General features: G+C 44.8%; 1 protein-coding gene and 1 long non-coding RNA gene across 6 annotated transcripts in view; one reads left to right on the top strand and one right to left on the bottom strand.

Moving 5' to 3' along the window:
* The window catches only part of LOC105481844 (cyclin dependent kinase like 1), a 69,058-nt gene extending 60,318 nt beyond the window's left edge, over nt 1-8,740 (bottom strand). The window contains exons 1-2 of one of the 4 annotated variants that reach the window (XM_011741639.2): nt 8,651-8,740; nt 7,158-7,757 (exon numbers count right to left, since the gene is read on the bottom strand). In XM_011741639.2, coding sequence (XP_011739941.2) covers nt 7,158-7,328 — 171 coding nt within the window. In that variant the 5' untranslated portion in view covers nt 7,329-7,757; nt 8,651-8,740. The other 3 variants (XM_071100211.1, XM_071100213.1, XM_071100212.1) reach the window with 3 other exon arrangements.
* Nucleotides 8,741-9,076: 336 nt separating this feature from the next.
* LOC105481845 (uncharacterized) overlaps nt 9,077-17,259 on the top strand; it is a 35,114-nt gene continuing 26,931 nt past the window's right edge. For both annotated transcript variants that reach the window (XR_011625895.1, XR_987218.3), the window contains exons 1-2: nt 9,077-9,164; nt 9,308-9,434. This is a non-coding gene — a long non-coding RNA (uncharacterized lncRNA). The remainder of the gene's footprint in view (nt 9,165-9,307; nt 9,435-17,259) is intronic.

Raw genomic sequence — 17,259 nt, 5'->3', positions numbered from 1 at the left:
AAAAATTCAGCAAAGCAATGCCAAACAGGGACATAAATCATAGCAATAAGGTGGGCCAGGCTCCAGGAAGCACTAGAGCTTGCCCAAGGTCGCTCCACAGCTTCAAGCATGATCAGAAACTGAAGTCCCATGGCCGGATGTGATGGCTCATCCCTGTAATCCCAGCACTTTGGGAGGCCAAGGGAGGCGGATGACGAGATCAGGAGTTTGAGACCAGCCAGGACAACACAGTGAAACCCTGTCTCTACTAAAAATACAAAAATTAGCTGGGTGTGGTGGCGTGCCCCTGTAATCCTATCTACTGGGGAGGCTAAGGCAGGAGAATCACTTGAACCCAGGAGGCGGAGGTTGCAGTGAGCCAAGATTGCAGCACTGCACTCCAGCCTGGGCAGCAGAGTGAGACTGTCTCCAAAAAAAAAAAAAAAAAAAAAAGAGAGAAGGGAGGGGGAGGGGAGGAGAGGGGACCAGACTGCTGAAGTCCCTGACTGCAGCTCCTGTCCCCATTCAGTCACACAGCCCCTGTCCCTTCTAGAAGGCTACTGATGAAAGCGGACAGCAGGGAAAAAAGGGATGTTCTGGACATTCAGCAGGTTACTACTATTCATGATGAATTAAAATCAAATGAGAGCATACTTCTGGCATCTAGGATACACTCAGCAGTCCCACTCACCCACACCCCATGCACCTTTTTTCATTTCTTTCCCCCAAAGAGTCATTTTACACATTTTTTCTAATCACTTACCAATGAAATTTTAATATCACAAATATACTATATATCTGTATATGAACCATATGTATATCTGTGCTTTAAACAATAAAAAAGTTAGACTTTTTTGTCACCTGCCAAGAACCAATTTTCCCCCTTTAGGAGTGACCTTGTTCTCATTATTAATCTCTGCATTACGTTGTGATATTTATAATTAATTTTCAAATGGACATTTCCCCTCATGCTTATTCTCATCTTTGTAGGTGGCAAACCATAACTTTTAGCCTTCTAAAATAGTCCATAGGGTTATGGAATGAGAGATGGAAAGAACTGCTGCTCCAGCTAGAATCTGTACTCAGGCCTCCACAGAAGCCACGAATCTCACAGCTAAGGCCTTGCTGGAGAATGGGCAGTATAAATTCTGAGGACCAGTCATGGGGAGACTTCAGAGTATGGTGTTTGGTATAAAGTGATGGATGGTTCTGGTACGGGCAAACCACATGGCATGAACCTGGGGACAGAGAGAACTGTTTCTGCATTCCAGCCTACTGACCGGGACGCCTTGGCAAATCATTAACCACACTGAATCCATTGGTAAAACGGGATAACAATATCTACCTTCTAAGGTTGTTAGCAGTGTAATTTGTGCATCCCAGGTAACAACGACACTTGGCAGTTTGTCCAGATTTACTAGGTCCCTTGCCCCTACCTGCCACAGAGCAGTAGATGATTCCTTCTCTTTGTCTCTCTTGTTTTTCTTGTTTTCTGGAGGGAGACCTGTCACGGACAATGTCCCAGCTGCTGCTCTCAGCCCTCTACCAATGCTGGTCTAATATATTTTAACGCCCCCATACCACCTGCCATAGGTAGAACATCTGCCCAGAGATCCCACAGTGACACTGTCCTGTCCTTAACCTCCAACTCCGCTAGGAGCATCTACTTTTTCTGCCACTGCTGGCTGAAATTCTTTCTTTCCTCTTCCTACCATTTTCATTCCACAGAGAGAAGATTCAGCAGCATAGGGGCTTGGGGCCTTAGAAACTCAATTATTCTGTTGTATTACATTGTATTTGTATGGTTTGTATTTGTTTTGTATTGGTTTGTATTACTTTGTATTTGTATGGTTTGTATTTGTTTTGAAACACATAGCCCTTTCCTTGCTCCTTTCCGGACACACAGATATTCCCCTAAGGGGCTGTGTGGAGTTCAAGTGCATCCGCCTGCTTTATGCAGAACCACTGCCCACTTTCCACCACAGGGCCTGTGATGCTCCAGCCCATCATGCCTGACTTCTTGATTTTTTTTTTTTTTTTGGATACAGTGTCTTAATCTGTTGCCCAGGCTGGAGTGTAGCCACACAAATCACGGCTCACTGCAGCCTTGACTCCCAGAACTCAGGTGATCCTCCCACCTCAGCTTCCTGAGTAGCTGGGACTACAGGTGCATGCCACCACACCCAGCTAATTTTTCTATTTTTTGTAGAGATGGGGTTTCACCACATTGCCCCCTCTGGTCTTGAACTCCTGGGCTGAAGAGATCCGCACATCGGCCTCCCAAAATACTGGAATTACTGGCGTGAGCCACCACACCCAGCTCCTGACTTCTTGATTTAAGGTGATTTTCTTTCAGTTACATTGTCTCTCTCTGCAATCTGACTTCTGTTATGACCACCCTACCTCTCATCCAATAAATCCTTAATATATTTAAACCTGAGTTATGGAAAGGAGTTGAATTCACGTAGAGTCCGTGTATCATACGCAAATCAGAAGACGGTGAATACCCTGGTGGAAGAAGTTCCACCCCATAGCTTGGAGCCCGCTGTGGATCCTGTTACAGAAAGATTAAGGAGAGTGTATGTAAAGAATCTAGCAGTCTCACTCAGTCACCCAGGCTGGAGCACAAGGGCACGATCTCGGTTCACTGGAGCCTCTGCCTCCCAGGTTCAAGCGATTCTCCTGTCTCAGACAGGAGTAGCTGGGATTACAGGCGCCTGGCACCACGCCTGGCTAGTTTTTGTGTTTTTGTGTTTTTAATACAGATGGGGTCTCACCATGTTGGCCTCAAGCTCCTGACCTCAGGTGATCCGCCCGTCTTGGCCTCCCAAAGTGCTAGGATTACAAGCGTGAACCACCGTGCCCGGCCTAAATTGTCTTTTTTTATGCAATGATATTGAAGTTTGGTATGGTTCAGGTTAGTAACTCAAGGTCATGGGTCCAGTAATTCTCTCCCTCCTCCAACATCAAGTTTTTTCTCTACTGGATTTATTTACAACTTTAGCATACAAATGTACTTCTCACTTGTAGTTAAAAACAGCAACCACAAAAAAACCTCTCTTCAGCCCACATCTTTACAAACACCTCTGCCCCATTTTTGTCTTCCTTTTATAATAAAACTCTTCAAAACAGTTGCCCATATCACTATCTCCACTTCGTTCTTCTCGTCTCTCTTAAACCTCTGCTGATGAAGGTTTCATTCCTCTCCACTCACACAGCTCTTGTCAAGGTCACCAAAGACCCTCACATGATCAAAGCCAATGGCTAATCCTAAATCTACTAATGGAGACCTCTGACACCACAGAGCATCCCCTCACTCTTGAGCTATCTTCTTCACTAAGCTTTTAAGAACACTGTGGTCAGGCGCAGTGGTTCACACCCATAATCCTAGCACTTTGGGAGGCCAAGGCAGGCGGATCGTTTGAGGTCAGGAGTTCGAGACCAGCCTGACCAACATGGTGAAACCCCATCTCTACTAAAAATACAAAAAGTGGCCAGGTGTAGTGGCAGGCACCTCTTATCCCAGCTACTTGGGAGGCTGAGGCAGAAGAATCTCTTGAACCTGGGAGGTGGAGTTTGCAGTGAGCTGAGATTGTGCCACTGGTGGCAGAGCGAGACTGTCTCCAAAAAATAAATAATAATGATAATAAAGAAAGAACATTGTTCTATGGGGTTTCCTACCATGCAGATCACCTCTTCTTGCCTCCCTTGCTGGTTCCTTGTCATCTTCCTGACCCCCAAGGGCTGGGTACACTAAGCTTCCACCTTCAGTACCTGTCCCTCCATCCCACATGGTGACCACCTCCGGTCCCACAGCTTTAAATACCATCGATAAGCTTATGTACCCCAACTTTATCTGTCTCCAACCCGGACTTCTTCTGAATGCCAGACTTGTGTAGTCAACTGCCTACTTTACAAGTCTCTTTGGGTTCACAATTCAAACTTAACCTGTCCAAAACAGAGCTCTTTATTTCCTTTCCACCAACTTTGCACCTGGGTCTCTATCACAGTGAACGATCTCTTCATTCTTCCAGTCACTCAGTCAACAACCTTGAAATTGTTCTTGATTTCTCATCTAATCATTAGATTCCTATGTGCTCTTCTTTCAGAAGAAATCTAGAATATGACCTGATCCTGCTGGACCCTGGCTTCCCCCTTCCTTCTCTCCCTGGCCTGTTAGCACCCACTGGGCATCTTGGCCAAGACACTGGGGTTATTACCTGTGTTCCCTCAATATACTGTGCTTTCCACTTATGCACCTTTTCCTAGGATAGAGTGTCTGCCTGGAATGCCTTATCTCTCATTCCACGTTTCCCTAAACATTTCAAAGTTCAGCTCAAACATGCCCCCAGTCACTTTATTTTCACCATTCAACAAGCACCTAAAGAGTTCTTACCAGACAAGGGTACACATGCCCTGCTCACTGGAACCAGTCTATAAGGAGTGAGAGCCAAAGGACAACTCATCTTACCTCCCTTCCAAGAGCCGAGCTGCTGAAAGACAGGGTGTACAACTTTGCATAAACATCATTGTAGGCACAAATGGGACTCTATGAGTATTTACTGAATCCATAAATGGAGAAAATAAAATGTTCATTCACCATACCCTCAATTTACCTACTCAGCAAATATTTATTAAGTATCTTTATTTTATAACAGAGAGGGTCTCACTCTGTCACCCAGGCTAGAGTACAGTGGCCTAATCATAGCTCACCACAGCCTTGAACTGCTGGGCTTAAGCCATCCTCTTGCCTTGGCCTCCTTCCTAAGTAGCTAGGACCACAGGCATGCACCACCATGCCCAGTCTAGTACATATTATGTTAGGAATAGCATACAACTCTGAAAAGTTACAGCTTTAAAGAACAGACTCTACCTCTAATCTAGTCCCACCACTTCATAGAGATCGGGGGTGTCTACTTCTGTGCACTTAATCTGGAGAGTGGGGTGCTGCATGCTTTGAAATCAGGATCATGTGCACACAACCCCATCCTTTGGAGGATATCAATATTCAGTTCAGAGAACACATTTGACTTCCCAATTTATTGGCAACATCCACCTTTTTTTTTTTTTTTTTTTTTTTTTTTTTTTTTTGAGAGGGAGTCTCGCGCTGTCGCCCAGGCTGGAGTGCAGTGGCCGGATCTCAGCTCACTGCAAGCTCCGCCTCCCGGGTTTGCGCCATTCTCCTGCCTCAGCCTCCCGAGTAGCTGGGACTACAGGCGCCCGCCACCTCGCCCGGCTAGTTTTTTGTATTTTTTAGTAGAGACGGGGTTTCACTGTGTTAGCCAGGATGGTCTCGATCTCCTGACCTCATGATCCGCCCGTCTCGGCCTCCCAAAGTGGTGGGATTACAGGCTTGAGCCACCGCGCCCGGCCAACATCCACCTTTTTTAAGAGCTTATTTTGTTAACTTTTTTTTTTCAATCCAACAATAACATTTTTGGGAGGCCTAGATGTGCCAACTAGTGTGCTTTGGGGATACAGAGCTACAGAGGCAAGGTCTCCATCCTGGAAGAACTCAATTAATTTGGGGAGCTATCACTGTTAATGTAGTATTGATAAAGTGTGGTGAGAGATTTGAAAGGAGCATTCACAAAAGTAATCTTCAGAATCAGAAAAAGTATCTTTCTGCAAGAAACAGATTTTCTTTCAGGTCAATGAACCCTTTGAAATGTAATGATCACCTCCTCCCCTAGGAAAGCCTGAGGAAGAGAAAATGCCTAACAGCCTCTCCCTGTGTACAGAGAGGGTAAGGGTAGAGTGACCCGGGCAGGGGGATGGTCATACACTGCAGGTCTCACCCCTGCCTATGGGAGCACTCCCCTGGGGGACTTTGGAAGCATCTCCTCTCAATACATAATATCCTGTTGGCTAAGAACATTCCAAACCTAAATAGAGAAGTTGCCCTGTTATCCACCCATTTCAATTTGTCCAAAGCTTGCTGCTTTCCATTTAGGTTCCTTATCTAGAAGTGACCCCACACACTTATCCATGGGTAAAAGATTTGTAGAATGATCTGGAGAAACTGCAGAAGCAAGAATAATAGTAAATCCCCTGGAAGTTTCATTCATCTGTCTCTCACCATGTTGCTCTTCCCTTGTCATGTAGTTAGTTATACAGGTCAGAACACAGAGGCCATAACTGAAACAAAGTTGACCTCCACGGTATTCATTACATGTCACCTTTCACATTGGGATTTGGATTTCACCTTCACAGAAGTTCTGTAAAGAAGTCTCTCCATTAGAGGCAAACACACTTTTAGCTTGTAATAAATACCTTTCCCCCCTCCGATATCATGGTATTTTTAGGGTTAACTAATAAACATTTGAAAAGTGATCAGACCAGGCTCGTTGGATCATGCCTGTAATCCCAGCACTTTAGGAGGCCAAGGTGGGAGGATCGCTTGAGGCCAGGAGGTCCAGACCAGCCTGGCCAACATAGCGAGATCCCATTTCTACAAAACATTAAAAAAAAATAGAAAGTGATCATTTCACTTCTTTAAGAAGAACACTTCTTTTTAGAAATGAGACATGATGATGCTCAGCAGTAAATATATATGAGGTGTAATGAGACCTGTGAGCTTCCTGGCAGTGTGAAAACAGGTAAATGGTTAATTCTCTTAAAAGACTGAGTATACCAATAGAAAATACCTTAGAAGTTTAAAAATCAACAATGCTAGGCAAAATTGAATTGTCTTACATTCCTATACTATCAAATTGTGATGGTCCTTGAAAACCCAGGTCTACAGGTGGGAAACTATTGAGAAGAAAAATAAAATATACCATAGCATCTCTAAAAGTGAATGCCACCTTACCTGGCACTTTTGTTTCTGCTTTCTAGTTCATTATATAATTAGTGACTTGTGCACAGATATCCCATTTGTGTCACTGAAGTCAAAAGGCTATGAAGTAAGATGTAACCATGTCCCATGACATTCTTTTAACATAACATGACTCACTTTATTTCTTTCATCCCTAAAAATTCACTTTAAAGAAAAAGTGGAGCCTGGAGCAGTGGCTAGAACCTGTAATCCCAGCTACTCAGGAGGCTGAGGCAGAAGGATGGCTTGAGCCCAGGAGTTCCAGGCTGCAGTGAGGTATGACCACATCGCTGCACTCCAGCCTGGGTGACAGAGTGAGATCCTGTCTGGAAAAAGAAAAAAGGAAAAGTGAATCAATTACCTTGAGCATTCGGATTTCCCGAAGGGCGATTTTCTTTATGACAGGGTCGTCTTCTGATTCCAGAAACTTCTTGATGGCCACAATCTGGCCCGTGTCCCTATTTCTACATTTGAAAACAACTCCATAGGATCCTTCTCCAATTTTCCCAATTTTTTCATACTTCTCCATCATAGAGGAATAAATCTTCTTAAAATGGATCTTCAGCTGGGAGTGGTGGCTCACGCCTGTAATCCCAGCACTTTGGGAGGCTAAGGCAGGCAGATCACCTGAGGTCAGGAGTTCGAGACGAGTCTGGCCAACATAGTGAAACCCCGTCTCTACTAAAGATACAAAAAATTAGCCGGGTGTAGCGATGGGCGCCTGTAATCCCAGCTACTCAGGAGGCTGAGGCAGGAGAATCGCGAGAACCCAGGAGGCGGAGGTTGCAGTGAGCCGAGACAGCACCACTGCACTCCAGCCCGGGCGACAGGGCTAGACTCCGTCAAACAAACAAACAAACAAAAAACAGATCTTCACATAGTTTGAAAACGTCGCTTATAAAATATTGGCACGAACGGACTGCACTAGAGCCCCACCCAACGATGAGTGCTCGTCACGGGCCTAGAACAGAACAGGACATGTTAAGGAACGAAGCGTGGACCCGTGTCGGCAATGGCAACGCGATCAGGAGTAACAGCCTAGAGTTAGCTGCCTCCAATAACCCAATTTTAATCGCCCGTTAAATACCCTGTAAGTTAAAATGTAACTTGCCATCCTAAAACGAGCCGAGCTGTAAGATAATCTATCTTTTTAACGTTATCGTTCATCCGATCTAAGACACCTGAGCTGGCTGGAGCACGGAGAGAGCTAAGGGCTTCCCCGGTTCTAATTTCGGGTCTCATTTCCCTGCGGCAAGAAGACACCTCCCGGCTCTCCCCGGGGCGGCGGCGAGGCTGGGCCGCAGGGGACCACCACGCGCCCCTAGTCCGCGGGACCGGGAAAACCCTCCCGCGCCCGGACGTGCCCCCCAGCCGCGCCGCGCAGCGTGCAGCGGTGCCACGTGTTGGCCCGGCACGGCCCGCGCTCCTAGCCCGCCCGGGACTCACCGCGCCGCGGCAGTCTGGGCCGGGCCTGGCTCCCGCCTCGCCTTCTTTCGCCCGGCTCGGCTCGGTTCGGCGTGCCTCGGCCCGAGATCCCTATGGGAACCGGCCCCCGCCCCGGGTCGGCCTGGGCGGGGCCGCAGCGCCCCCGCTTCCCACCCCCTGCCCGGCCCAGCCCGGCCGCCGTCCCGGCTGCAGGGAAGGGCCCCGGGGGGCCGCCCTTAGTCCACGGGAGCTGTCCTGACCGCGGGCCGAGTCCCTGCACGTCCTGCTGCCGGGAGAGCAGACCTGCTAGATTTGCAAACTTCCGCAAGCCGTGCAAAGCGCAACTGTAACCGCGTCTGCGGGGAAGACGCCTGCGCTAGGAGCCCCTCCTGAGCGGTCCACATTTCCCTGGAACAGCCGTCCCCACACCTCAGAACCGCGGTTATTCCCTTTGGTCCCTTGGAGGCAGCTTCTGTGTCTGTGCTGATCAGTGCTGCGGCGTCAGTGAATGAATGAGAGGGAGAAAGGAAAGAAGAGGAAGGCGTGACCGCAGAAATTGGTTAAAGTCAGCACTTTCCTCCTACAGCAGGGAAGGTTCCACTGTAGTCTTCTGCTGTGGGACCCTTCTGGTGTGGGAGGTGGAAGCTTACAGAGCCTGCCTTAATTGTTTTCGGTTCCTTTCCCCCTTCCTTCTCCCGACGGACTCCTGCTGCTCTGATCTGACACACTGGCAGGAAGCGGATGGACCTGTGGAAATCATGAAATCATGTCAGTTGCCACTGGGCAGACTGCCTCACACTTTGTCATCCGCCCCGTTCCCGGTGCCAGCATCAATGCGGGTATTTGCCCCGGAAGCAGTACCCGAGGAGAGAAAATTAACACAGTGTCTATGAAACGGGAGTCAATCCCGTGTCAAGCAGCATGCTACTAAATGTAAACCCAGGTAGGGTTCAGAAAGGAGCCTGGAGCTGAGGAGGGAGGGCTGGTGGTTGCCCTGGAAACCCAGTACAGGGATGGCCTAGAGGTGGTCTGTCAACAGAAATTGTTTGCAAATGGCAACCACTGATCTGTTTTCTGTCTCTATAGTTTTGCCTTTTCCAGAATGTCATGAAAATGGAATCAGACCGTATGTAGCCTTTTGAGGATAGTGGATCTCCCCCGCCACCCCAACTCTAGTGAGCTTTCAGATGAGATTGTAGCCGCAGATGACAATGTAAGTTCAATCTTGTGAGAGACCTTGAGCCAGGAGCACCCAGCTAAGCCATACCTGGGTTCCTGACCTCTAGAAACTGAAATATGTTTGCTGTTATGTTTTGGGGTAATTTGTTATGCAGCCATATATATCTAACACAGAAGCCCTTTTATTAATAGGAGGCTGAGAAAGTTCACTTTCATTCCTAGTTTGCTTAGTTGTGTTTTTGTTTGCTTTTTAAAATTATGAATGGACATTGAATTTTATCAAATGCATTTCTTCATCTATTGAGATGATCATTTGCTTTTTCTTTCTTTTCTTTTCTTTTCTTTTCAACTGAGAGGGGGTCTCGCTCTGTCACCCAGGCTGGAGTGCGGTAGTGTTATCACTGCTCACTGTACCCTTGAACTCCTGGGCCTAAGCAATCCTCCTACTTCTGCCAGGCCTGAGTAGCTGGAATTATAGGTGTTCACCACCTAATTGTTTTTATGTAGTCTGTTGATACAGTGAATTACATTGATTTTTAGATGTTAAACCAACCTTTTGTTCCTGGGATAAACCCAACTTATTTATGATTTTATCATTTTAATATATTGCCGGGCACGGTGGCTCACGCCTGTAATCCCAACACTTTGGGAGACCGAGGCGGCGGATGACGAGGTCAGGAGATGAGACCATCCTGGCTAACACGGTGAAACCCCGTCTCTACTAAAAAAATACAAAAAATTAGCCGGGCTTGGTGGTGGGTGCCCGTAGTCCCAGCTACTCAGGAGGCTGAGGCGGGAGAATGGCGTGAACCCGGGAGGCGGAGCTTGCAGTGAGCCGAGATTGTGCCACTGCACTCCAGCCTAGGCAACGGAGCGAGAGTCCGTCTCAAAAAAGAAAAAGAAGAAATATATATATATATATATATTTTTTATTTGCTGGATTTGATCATTAATATTTTATTGGAAATTTTTACATTCATGTTTTGAGAGATATTGATGTATAGTTTTCTTGTAATGTCTGCTAATTTTGGCATCAGGATAATACTGATCTCAAAAAATGAGTTGGGAAGTGTTTCTCTTCCCTTTTATTTTCTAGAGATGTTTATATTAAATTGGTATTATTAATTCCTTAAATGTTTGGAAGAATTTTTTTTTTTTTTTTTTTGAGACAGAGTCTTGCTCTTTCATCCAGGCTGGAGTGCAGTGGTGCGATCTTGGCTCACTGCAACCTCCGCCTCCTGGGTTCAATCAGTTCTCCTGCCTTGGCCACCCAGGTAGCTGGGATTACAGGCATATGCCATCACTCTCGTTTTTTGTTTTTTTTTTTTTTTGTATTTTTTGTAGAGATGAGGTTTCACCACGTTGGCCAGGCTGGTCTTGAACTCCTGACCTCAGATTATCTGCCCGCCTTGGCCTCCCAAAGTGCTGGGATTATAGGTGTGAGCCACTGTGCCTGGCATTTGGAAGAATTTGCCAGTAAAGTCACTTAGGTCTAGAGTTTTCTTTGTTGAAATTGTTTTAATTACAAATTCTATTTTTAAAATAAAATATTCAGGATGTCTAATTCTTCTTCAGAAAGCTTTGGTAGTTTGTGTCTTTCAAGGTGTCTGTTTCACCTAAAGAATTAAATTTCTAGGCATTAAGTTGTTCAATATAATAATATTACATTATTACTATTTTAATGTCTGTAAGATCTATAGTAGTGTTCTAGATTTTATTCTCAATATTGGTAAATTTTGTCTCCTTTAAGGCCTATCAATTTTATTGATCTTTTAAGAAAACACCAGCTTTTGATTTAATTGATTTCCTCTATTGTTTATCTGTTTTTCAATTTTATTAATTTCATCTCTTTATTATTTTCTTCCTTTGCTTGCTTGGTTTTAGCTTTTCTTTTCTTTTTCTTTTTTTTTTTTTTGAGATGGAGTCTCGTTCTATTGCCCAGGCTAGAGTGCAGTGCTGAGATCTTGGCTCACTGCAGCCTCCGCCTCCAGGGTTCTAGCAATTCTCCCGCCCTAGCCTCTCGGGTAGCTGGGATTACAGGCGTGCGCCACCACACCCGGCTAATTTTTGTATTTTTTAGTAGAGAAGGGGTTTCGCCATGTTGGCCAGGCTGGTCTCAAACTCCTGACCTCAGGTGATCCACCCACCTCGGCCTCCCAAAGTGCCAGGATTACAGGTGTGAGCCACTGCACCTGGCCTAGATACTTTTTCTAGGTTGTTTTGTTTATTTGTTTGTTTTTAAGATGTAAGCTTAAAACATTAATTTTAGATCTTCGTGTGTGTGTGTGTGTGTGTGTGTGTGTGTGTGTGTGTAGAGGTCTCACTCTGTTGCCCAGGCTGGAGTGCAGTGGCCTAATCACAGCAACCTTAAACTCTTGGGTTCAGGCTCTCCTGTAGCTAGAACTACAGGCTCACACCACCCCACTTAGCTAATTTTTTTACTTTTTTGTAGAGATTGGGGTATCTCTATGTTGCCCAGGCTGGTCTCAAATTCCTGCCTCAAGCAATCTTTCCATCTCAGCCTCCCAGAGTGCTGAGATTATAGGCATGAACCACCATGACTGACCTGTTTCCTTTTCTAATGTAAGCTTCTTTTTCTTTCTAAGACAGTCTTGCTCTGCCACCCAGGCTGGAGTTCAGTGGTACAATCTCGGCTCACTGCAATCTCTGCCTCCCAGGCTCAGGCGATCCTCTTGCCTCACCCTCCCAAGTAGGTGTGCCACCACGCCTGGCTAATTTTTGCATTTTTTATAGAGACAGGGTTTCACCATATTGCCTAGGCTGGTCTCCAACTACTGAGCTCAGGTAATCTGCCTGCCTCAGCCTCCCAAATTGCTGGGATTACAGGCATGAGCCACTGCACCCCGCCTTCTAATATAAGCCTTTAATGCCATATTTTTTCCTGTAAGCACCACTTTAAATACATCACAGAGATCTTGATATGTTGTATTATCATTTTCATTCAGTTCAAAATATTTTCTTTCTTTTTTTTTTTTTTTTTTGAGATGGAGTCTCACTCTGTCACCCAGGCTAGAGTGCAATAGCATGATCTCAGCTCACTGCAACCTCCGCCTCCCGGGTTCAAGCTATTCTCCCACCTCATCCTCCCAAGTAGCTGGAACTACAGGCACGCACCACCACACCCAGCTAATTTTTGTATTTTTAGTACAGACAGGGTTTCATCATGTTGGCCAGGCTGGTCTCAAACTCCTGACCTTGAATGATCCTCCTGCCTTGGCCTCCCAAAGTGCTGGGATTACGGACCTGAGCCACCATGCCTGGCCCAAAAATATTTTCCTTGTGTCTTCCTTTTTGACTCATGGGTTATTTTTGTAGTGTGTTAATTTCTAACTATTTGGGGATTTTTAAAGATATCTTTCTGTTATTGATTTCAGTTTAATTCCATTATTTTCAGAGAACTCACTTTATATGACTTAAATTCTTTGAAATGTTTTATTTTGTTTTATGACCCAGAAAGAATATGGTCTATGTTCATGAATGTTTCTTTTTGACAATTTAAAAAAATATTTTGAAATGAAGTGAGAATGTCAGTGTGAATTTCCCCAGAGCTGCATCGTCTGAAGTTCATACCAGGTTAAATCAAGTTTGTGTGGAAAATTAACTTTATGGACTCCACAAGGTTCAGTACCCAAAGAGCCTGGAACTGTGCCAGGCCTAGTGGTAGTTAAAGTGGGAGCCAGTGTACTGGTTATTTATGCCCAAGTAGGCAGTGAACCAGAAAGCTAGCATGAGTTGCAGCTGCAAATTGTTTTGTTTGGAGGAATTTGAAACAAAATATTAGAGAACAACTTTAAAAAGGAGATAAACAGTCGCTGTCACCACTTAGCACGAAAGAGAGAAGGTAACATGGCCTCTAGACTAGTCAAACTGACAGTCCTTTCTGTTGGCAGGTGCGACACTGGTTTTGATATCAAAGAAGTATATCCTGGAAAGTATAGCTCTTGGGAATCTCAGAAATGGTCTGTTCTGTGGGGGCTTTTTCTCAAGCCAGTGCAAAGTGAAACAGCATTATATTCTGCTAACAGTGATCTTTTCTTTGCAGTTCTGTATAATTAGCAAGAACACTTCAGTGTTCTTAGAACAGTACAAACCGTACTATGGTATTTTAATCGTTTAAAGAAAAATAAACATTCAGTAGAGTAACACATAGTCATAGAAAAAGCCTGGAATTTGGAGTCAGAAGACCAGGATTTCTAGCTTCTTCCTGGTGTTTGATCTTGTGCAAGATAATTACTATTGCCTATACAATAACAATATTATTTAATGAGTGCTTACTTTGTGGCAGGCATTATGCTAAGAATATTTGACCCATGAGCCTCACAGTAACCCCAGGAGATAGGCAGTAATATTATCCTGAGCTTTCAGATGACTCTCATTGAGTCAGAGAGGAAAAGTAACTAGCCTAAGGACACCCAGCTAGTGAACTGTGAAGTCAGTATTGGAATGCAGGCAGTTTGACTCCAGAATCTTTTCTCCCAACCATTTTGCTAATACTACCTAATGCATTGGGGTGGTTGTCAGGATTATTGAGTTAATGTGTAGGACATTGAGAGCTGGTGCAAAGCACTTAAAATGATGCACAGTGTGGCACCTTCCTTCTTTGTTTTTAGGCTACTGGGAAGATGAGTCTTGTCTATATGCTTCCTTCTCATGGTAGCTCAGCAACTTCATGTGTGTGCAGCTCCAGCACCAGGAGAATGAACTTCCATGAGATTGGGCAGAATACTGAAGCCTCATCTGAGTGCAGAACCCAGGGCCAATGCTTGAAGCGTGTTTTTTTTTTTTTTTTTTTTTTGAGATGGAGTCTCGCTTTGCTGTCCAGGCTGGAGTGCAGTGGTGCGATCTTGGCTCAGTGCAACCTCTTTATCCCGGGTTCAAGCCATTCTCCTGCCTCAGCCTCCTGAGTAACTGGGATTACAGGCATCTGCCACCACGCCTAGCTGATTTTTTGTATTTTTAGTAGAGACGGGGTTTCACTATGTTGGCCAGGCTGGTCTCGAACTCCTGACCTCATGATCTGCCTGTCTTGGCTTCCCAAAGTGCTGGGATTACAGGCATGAGCCACCATGCCTGGCCAGCCTTTTTTTCCCCCAGTTATGTTGTAAGGAAAGGGGAGTTGAGTCAATGTCATCTTAAAATGACACTCTACAGCAGCTTGAGGAAATACTTGAATTTACTGTCTCTGTTTTAAGTGGAATTGGGAAAGAAATTGATTCTAGAGTCCATACAGACAAAAGCTAATAAGTACCATTTAGGGACACATTTCAGTCTCAGTATCCACATTATCTCTGATCTTTATGACAATTTTACATGGATTTGTTAACTCACTGGGATTATTAACTGGCCTATTTTATGAAAGAAGAAGCTGAGGCTCTGAGAGATTGATCAATAGAGACAAAGTCACCCTGTTATCAAGGGCTGAACACAGGTTTCAAGCCCAACTCTGCCTATTTCCAAAGCCCGTGTTCTTGCGGTGGTGAATAGAGTTAGAACAACTAAGAATGCCTTGAGAAGGATCCTCTGTCCTTGGATGCCCTAGAGAGCTAACAGCGGGGCAGACCTGCCGGTCCAATCCAAATTTACAACATCCTGAAGAGAAGCCAGGTGTCAGCTGCATTCTTCTTGACCAGTCACTGCTAGAATGTTACAAAGCCAGGCATGCAAATAACTTTCCCCTTACCTGGAGATAGAAAAGAATGCTGAATTGGCCAGGCACGGTGGCTCATGCCTGTAATCCCAGCACTTTGGGAGGCCAAACAGGCAGATCACATGAGGTCAGGAGTTCGAGACCAGCCTGGCCAACACGGTGAAACCCCGTCTGTATTAAAAATACAAAATTAGCTAGTCATGATGGTACATGCCTGTAGTCCTAGCTACCTGGGAGGCTGAGGCAGGAGAATCACTGGAACCCAGGGGGCAGAGGTTGCAGTGAGCCGAGATTGCACCACTGTACTCCAGCCTGGGTGACAGAGCGAGACTCCATCTCAAAAAAAAAAAAAAAAAGACTGCTGAATCAATGTAAATCTGGGAAAATCAATTATAAAAGGAGCCTATCATCTCTGATTTTATAAACAGGCTCAGCCAATAGTAAAGTAAAATGTCTCCATTCTCTGATTAACCTTAGTTATTCTGTATGTATTTTTTCCTTTTAAATATTTATTGTATTTATTTATTTATTTTGAGATGGAGTCTTGCTCTGTCACCCAGGCTGGAGTACAGTGGCACAATCTCAGTTTACTGCAAGCTCCACCTCCCAGAGTAGCTGGGATTACAGGCATGCACCACCATGCCTGGCTAATTTTTGTATTTTTAATAGAGATGGGGTTTTACCATGTTGGCCAGGATGGTCTCAAACTCCTGACCACACCGCCTCAGCTTTCCACAGTGTTGGGATTACAGGCGTGAGCCACTGCGCCTGGCCTTTATTGTACTTTATATATGGTGAGCTAGTCCTTTTAAAGCACCTTTTTTCCTAAAATCTTTTGTTTCTGAGTCTTTCTTTCTTTCTTTCTTTCTTTCTTTCTTTTTTTTTTTTTTTTTCGAGACAGGGTCTCACTCTGTCACCCAGGGTGGAGTACAGTGGTACAAGTAGCTGAGACTACAGGTGTGCGCCACCACACCCAGCTAGTTTTTGTGTTTTTTGTAGAGACAGGGTTTCACCATGTTGGCCAGACTGGTCTCGAACTCCTGACCTCAAGTGATCTGCCTGCCTCGACCTCCCAACAGTGCTGGGATTACAGATGTGAGCCACCACACCTGGCCTCTTTTCTGAGTCTTATTAACACTGTTTTTGCATTTCCAGGTTTTCAAAGAACCACCCAGTACTTTCATCAACAAACCCACATGCCAGGAGAGCTCAGCAATATTAACACTAAAGCCCTGGAAGGCTTATGTGGCTAGCCCTGGGCTCCCAGTGAGTGAGTCAATGAATATGATCCTCTCCAGGAAATAAGTCTCAAAACCTCAAGTTGCACATCTATTTGCCACTTTGGACAGTTGGTTGCTAACCATACTTAATCATAAGGCTATCTATGAACATTTCTGCACTATCATGACCTTGGCATCATTATATTCTAGGGAAAAGCCCTGCAAAAGGTAACTTTTCGAGATTGAATAAATAGGAAAGAACATTAATTACTCTCTGAGTTTAGCTTAAAACTGTAACACAGAATCAGCAGTTTGGAAAGCCAACTTTTCCTGCTGACATGTGTCAGACACCATGCTGGGCACTGGAGACTCAGAAGCCACTTTGTCGAGATGAAACACTGTGTTTCTTTGCAGAGCAAACCCTCCTGCCTCCCCCTTAGAGGGGTTCCTCCATGGAGGAAACTAGATAGGAGGACTTAGAGGGCTGGTGTTTACATTGTACTTTTTGTTTTGAAAAACACTTCACAAGAGTCTGTGAAGGAGAGAGGGCACATCTGGCATTTGAGGAAGCAGATACAGAAAATTTAAATGACTCATTCAGAGTCCAAAAGCAAATTTATGACAACAAACAGGCCTAGAACCTGGGTCTTAATTTCAAGTTGCATTCTTCTCACACTACTGTGCAGTTGACTTCAAATTAGGTAGCTCTAATTTTGGTTAAAGAAATATAAATCTACCTTAAAGGAACCCAATATTAAAATAGAAACATCCTTAATATTGTATGACAAAATGGGGAGGAGGGGAGGAAAGGGCAGGAAGTATGAATTATTTGCATTTAAAAATATTTCTCGCTTTACATAAAATACACTTAGATTTCTTTTCATACAGATTATCTTAGAAATTTATCCATTCCTTTTTTTTTCTTTGAAATGCTTTCATTATATTTTCTTGTGGTGAAAAACACGTAACAT

This window comes from Macaca nemestrina, chromosome 7 (assembly GCF_043159975.1).
Source record: "Macaca nemestrina isolate mMacNem1 chromosome 7, mMacNem.hap1, whole genome shotgun sequence".
Lineage (NCBI taxonomy): Eukaryota > Metazoa > Chordata > Mammalia > Primates > Cercopithecidae > Macaca > Macaca nemestrina.
Note: the sequence above shows the minus strand (reverse complement) of the source record. Positions and strands in the feature narration are given on the sequence as shown.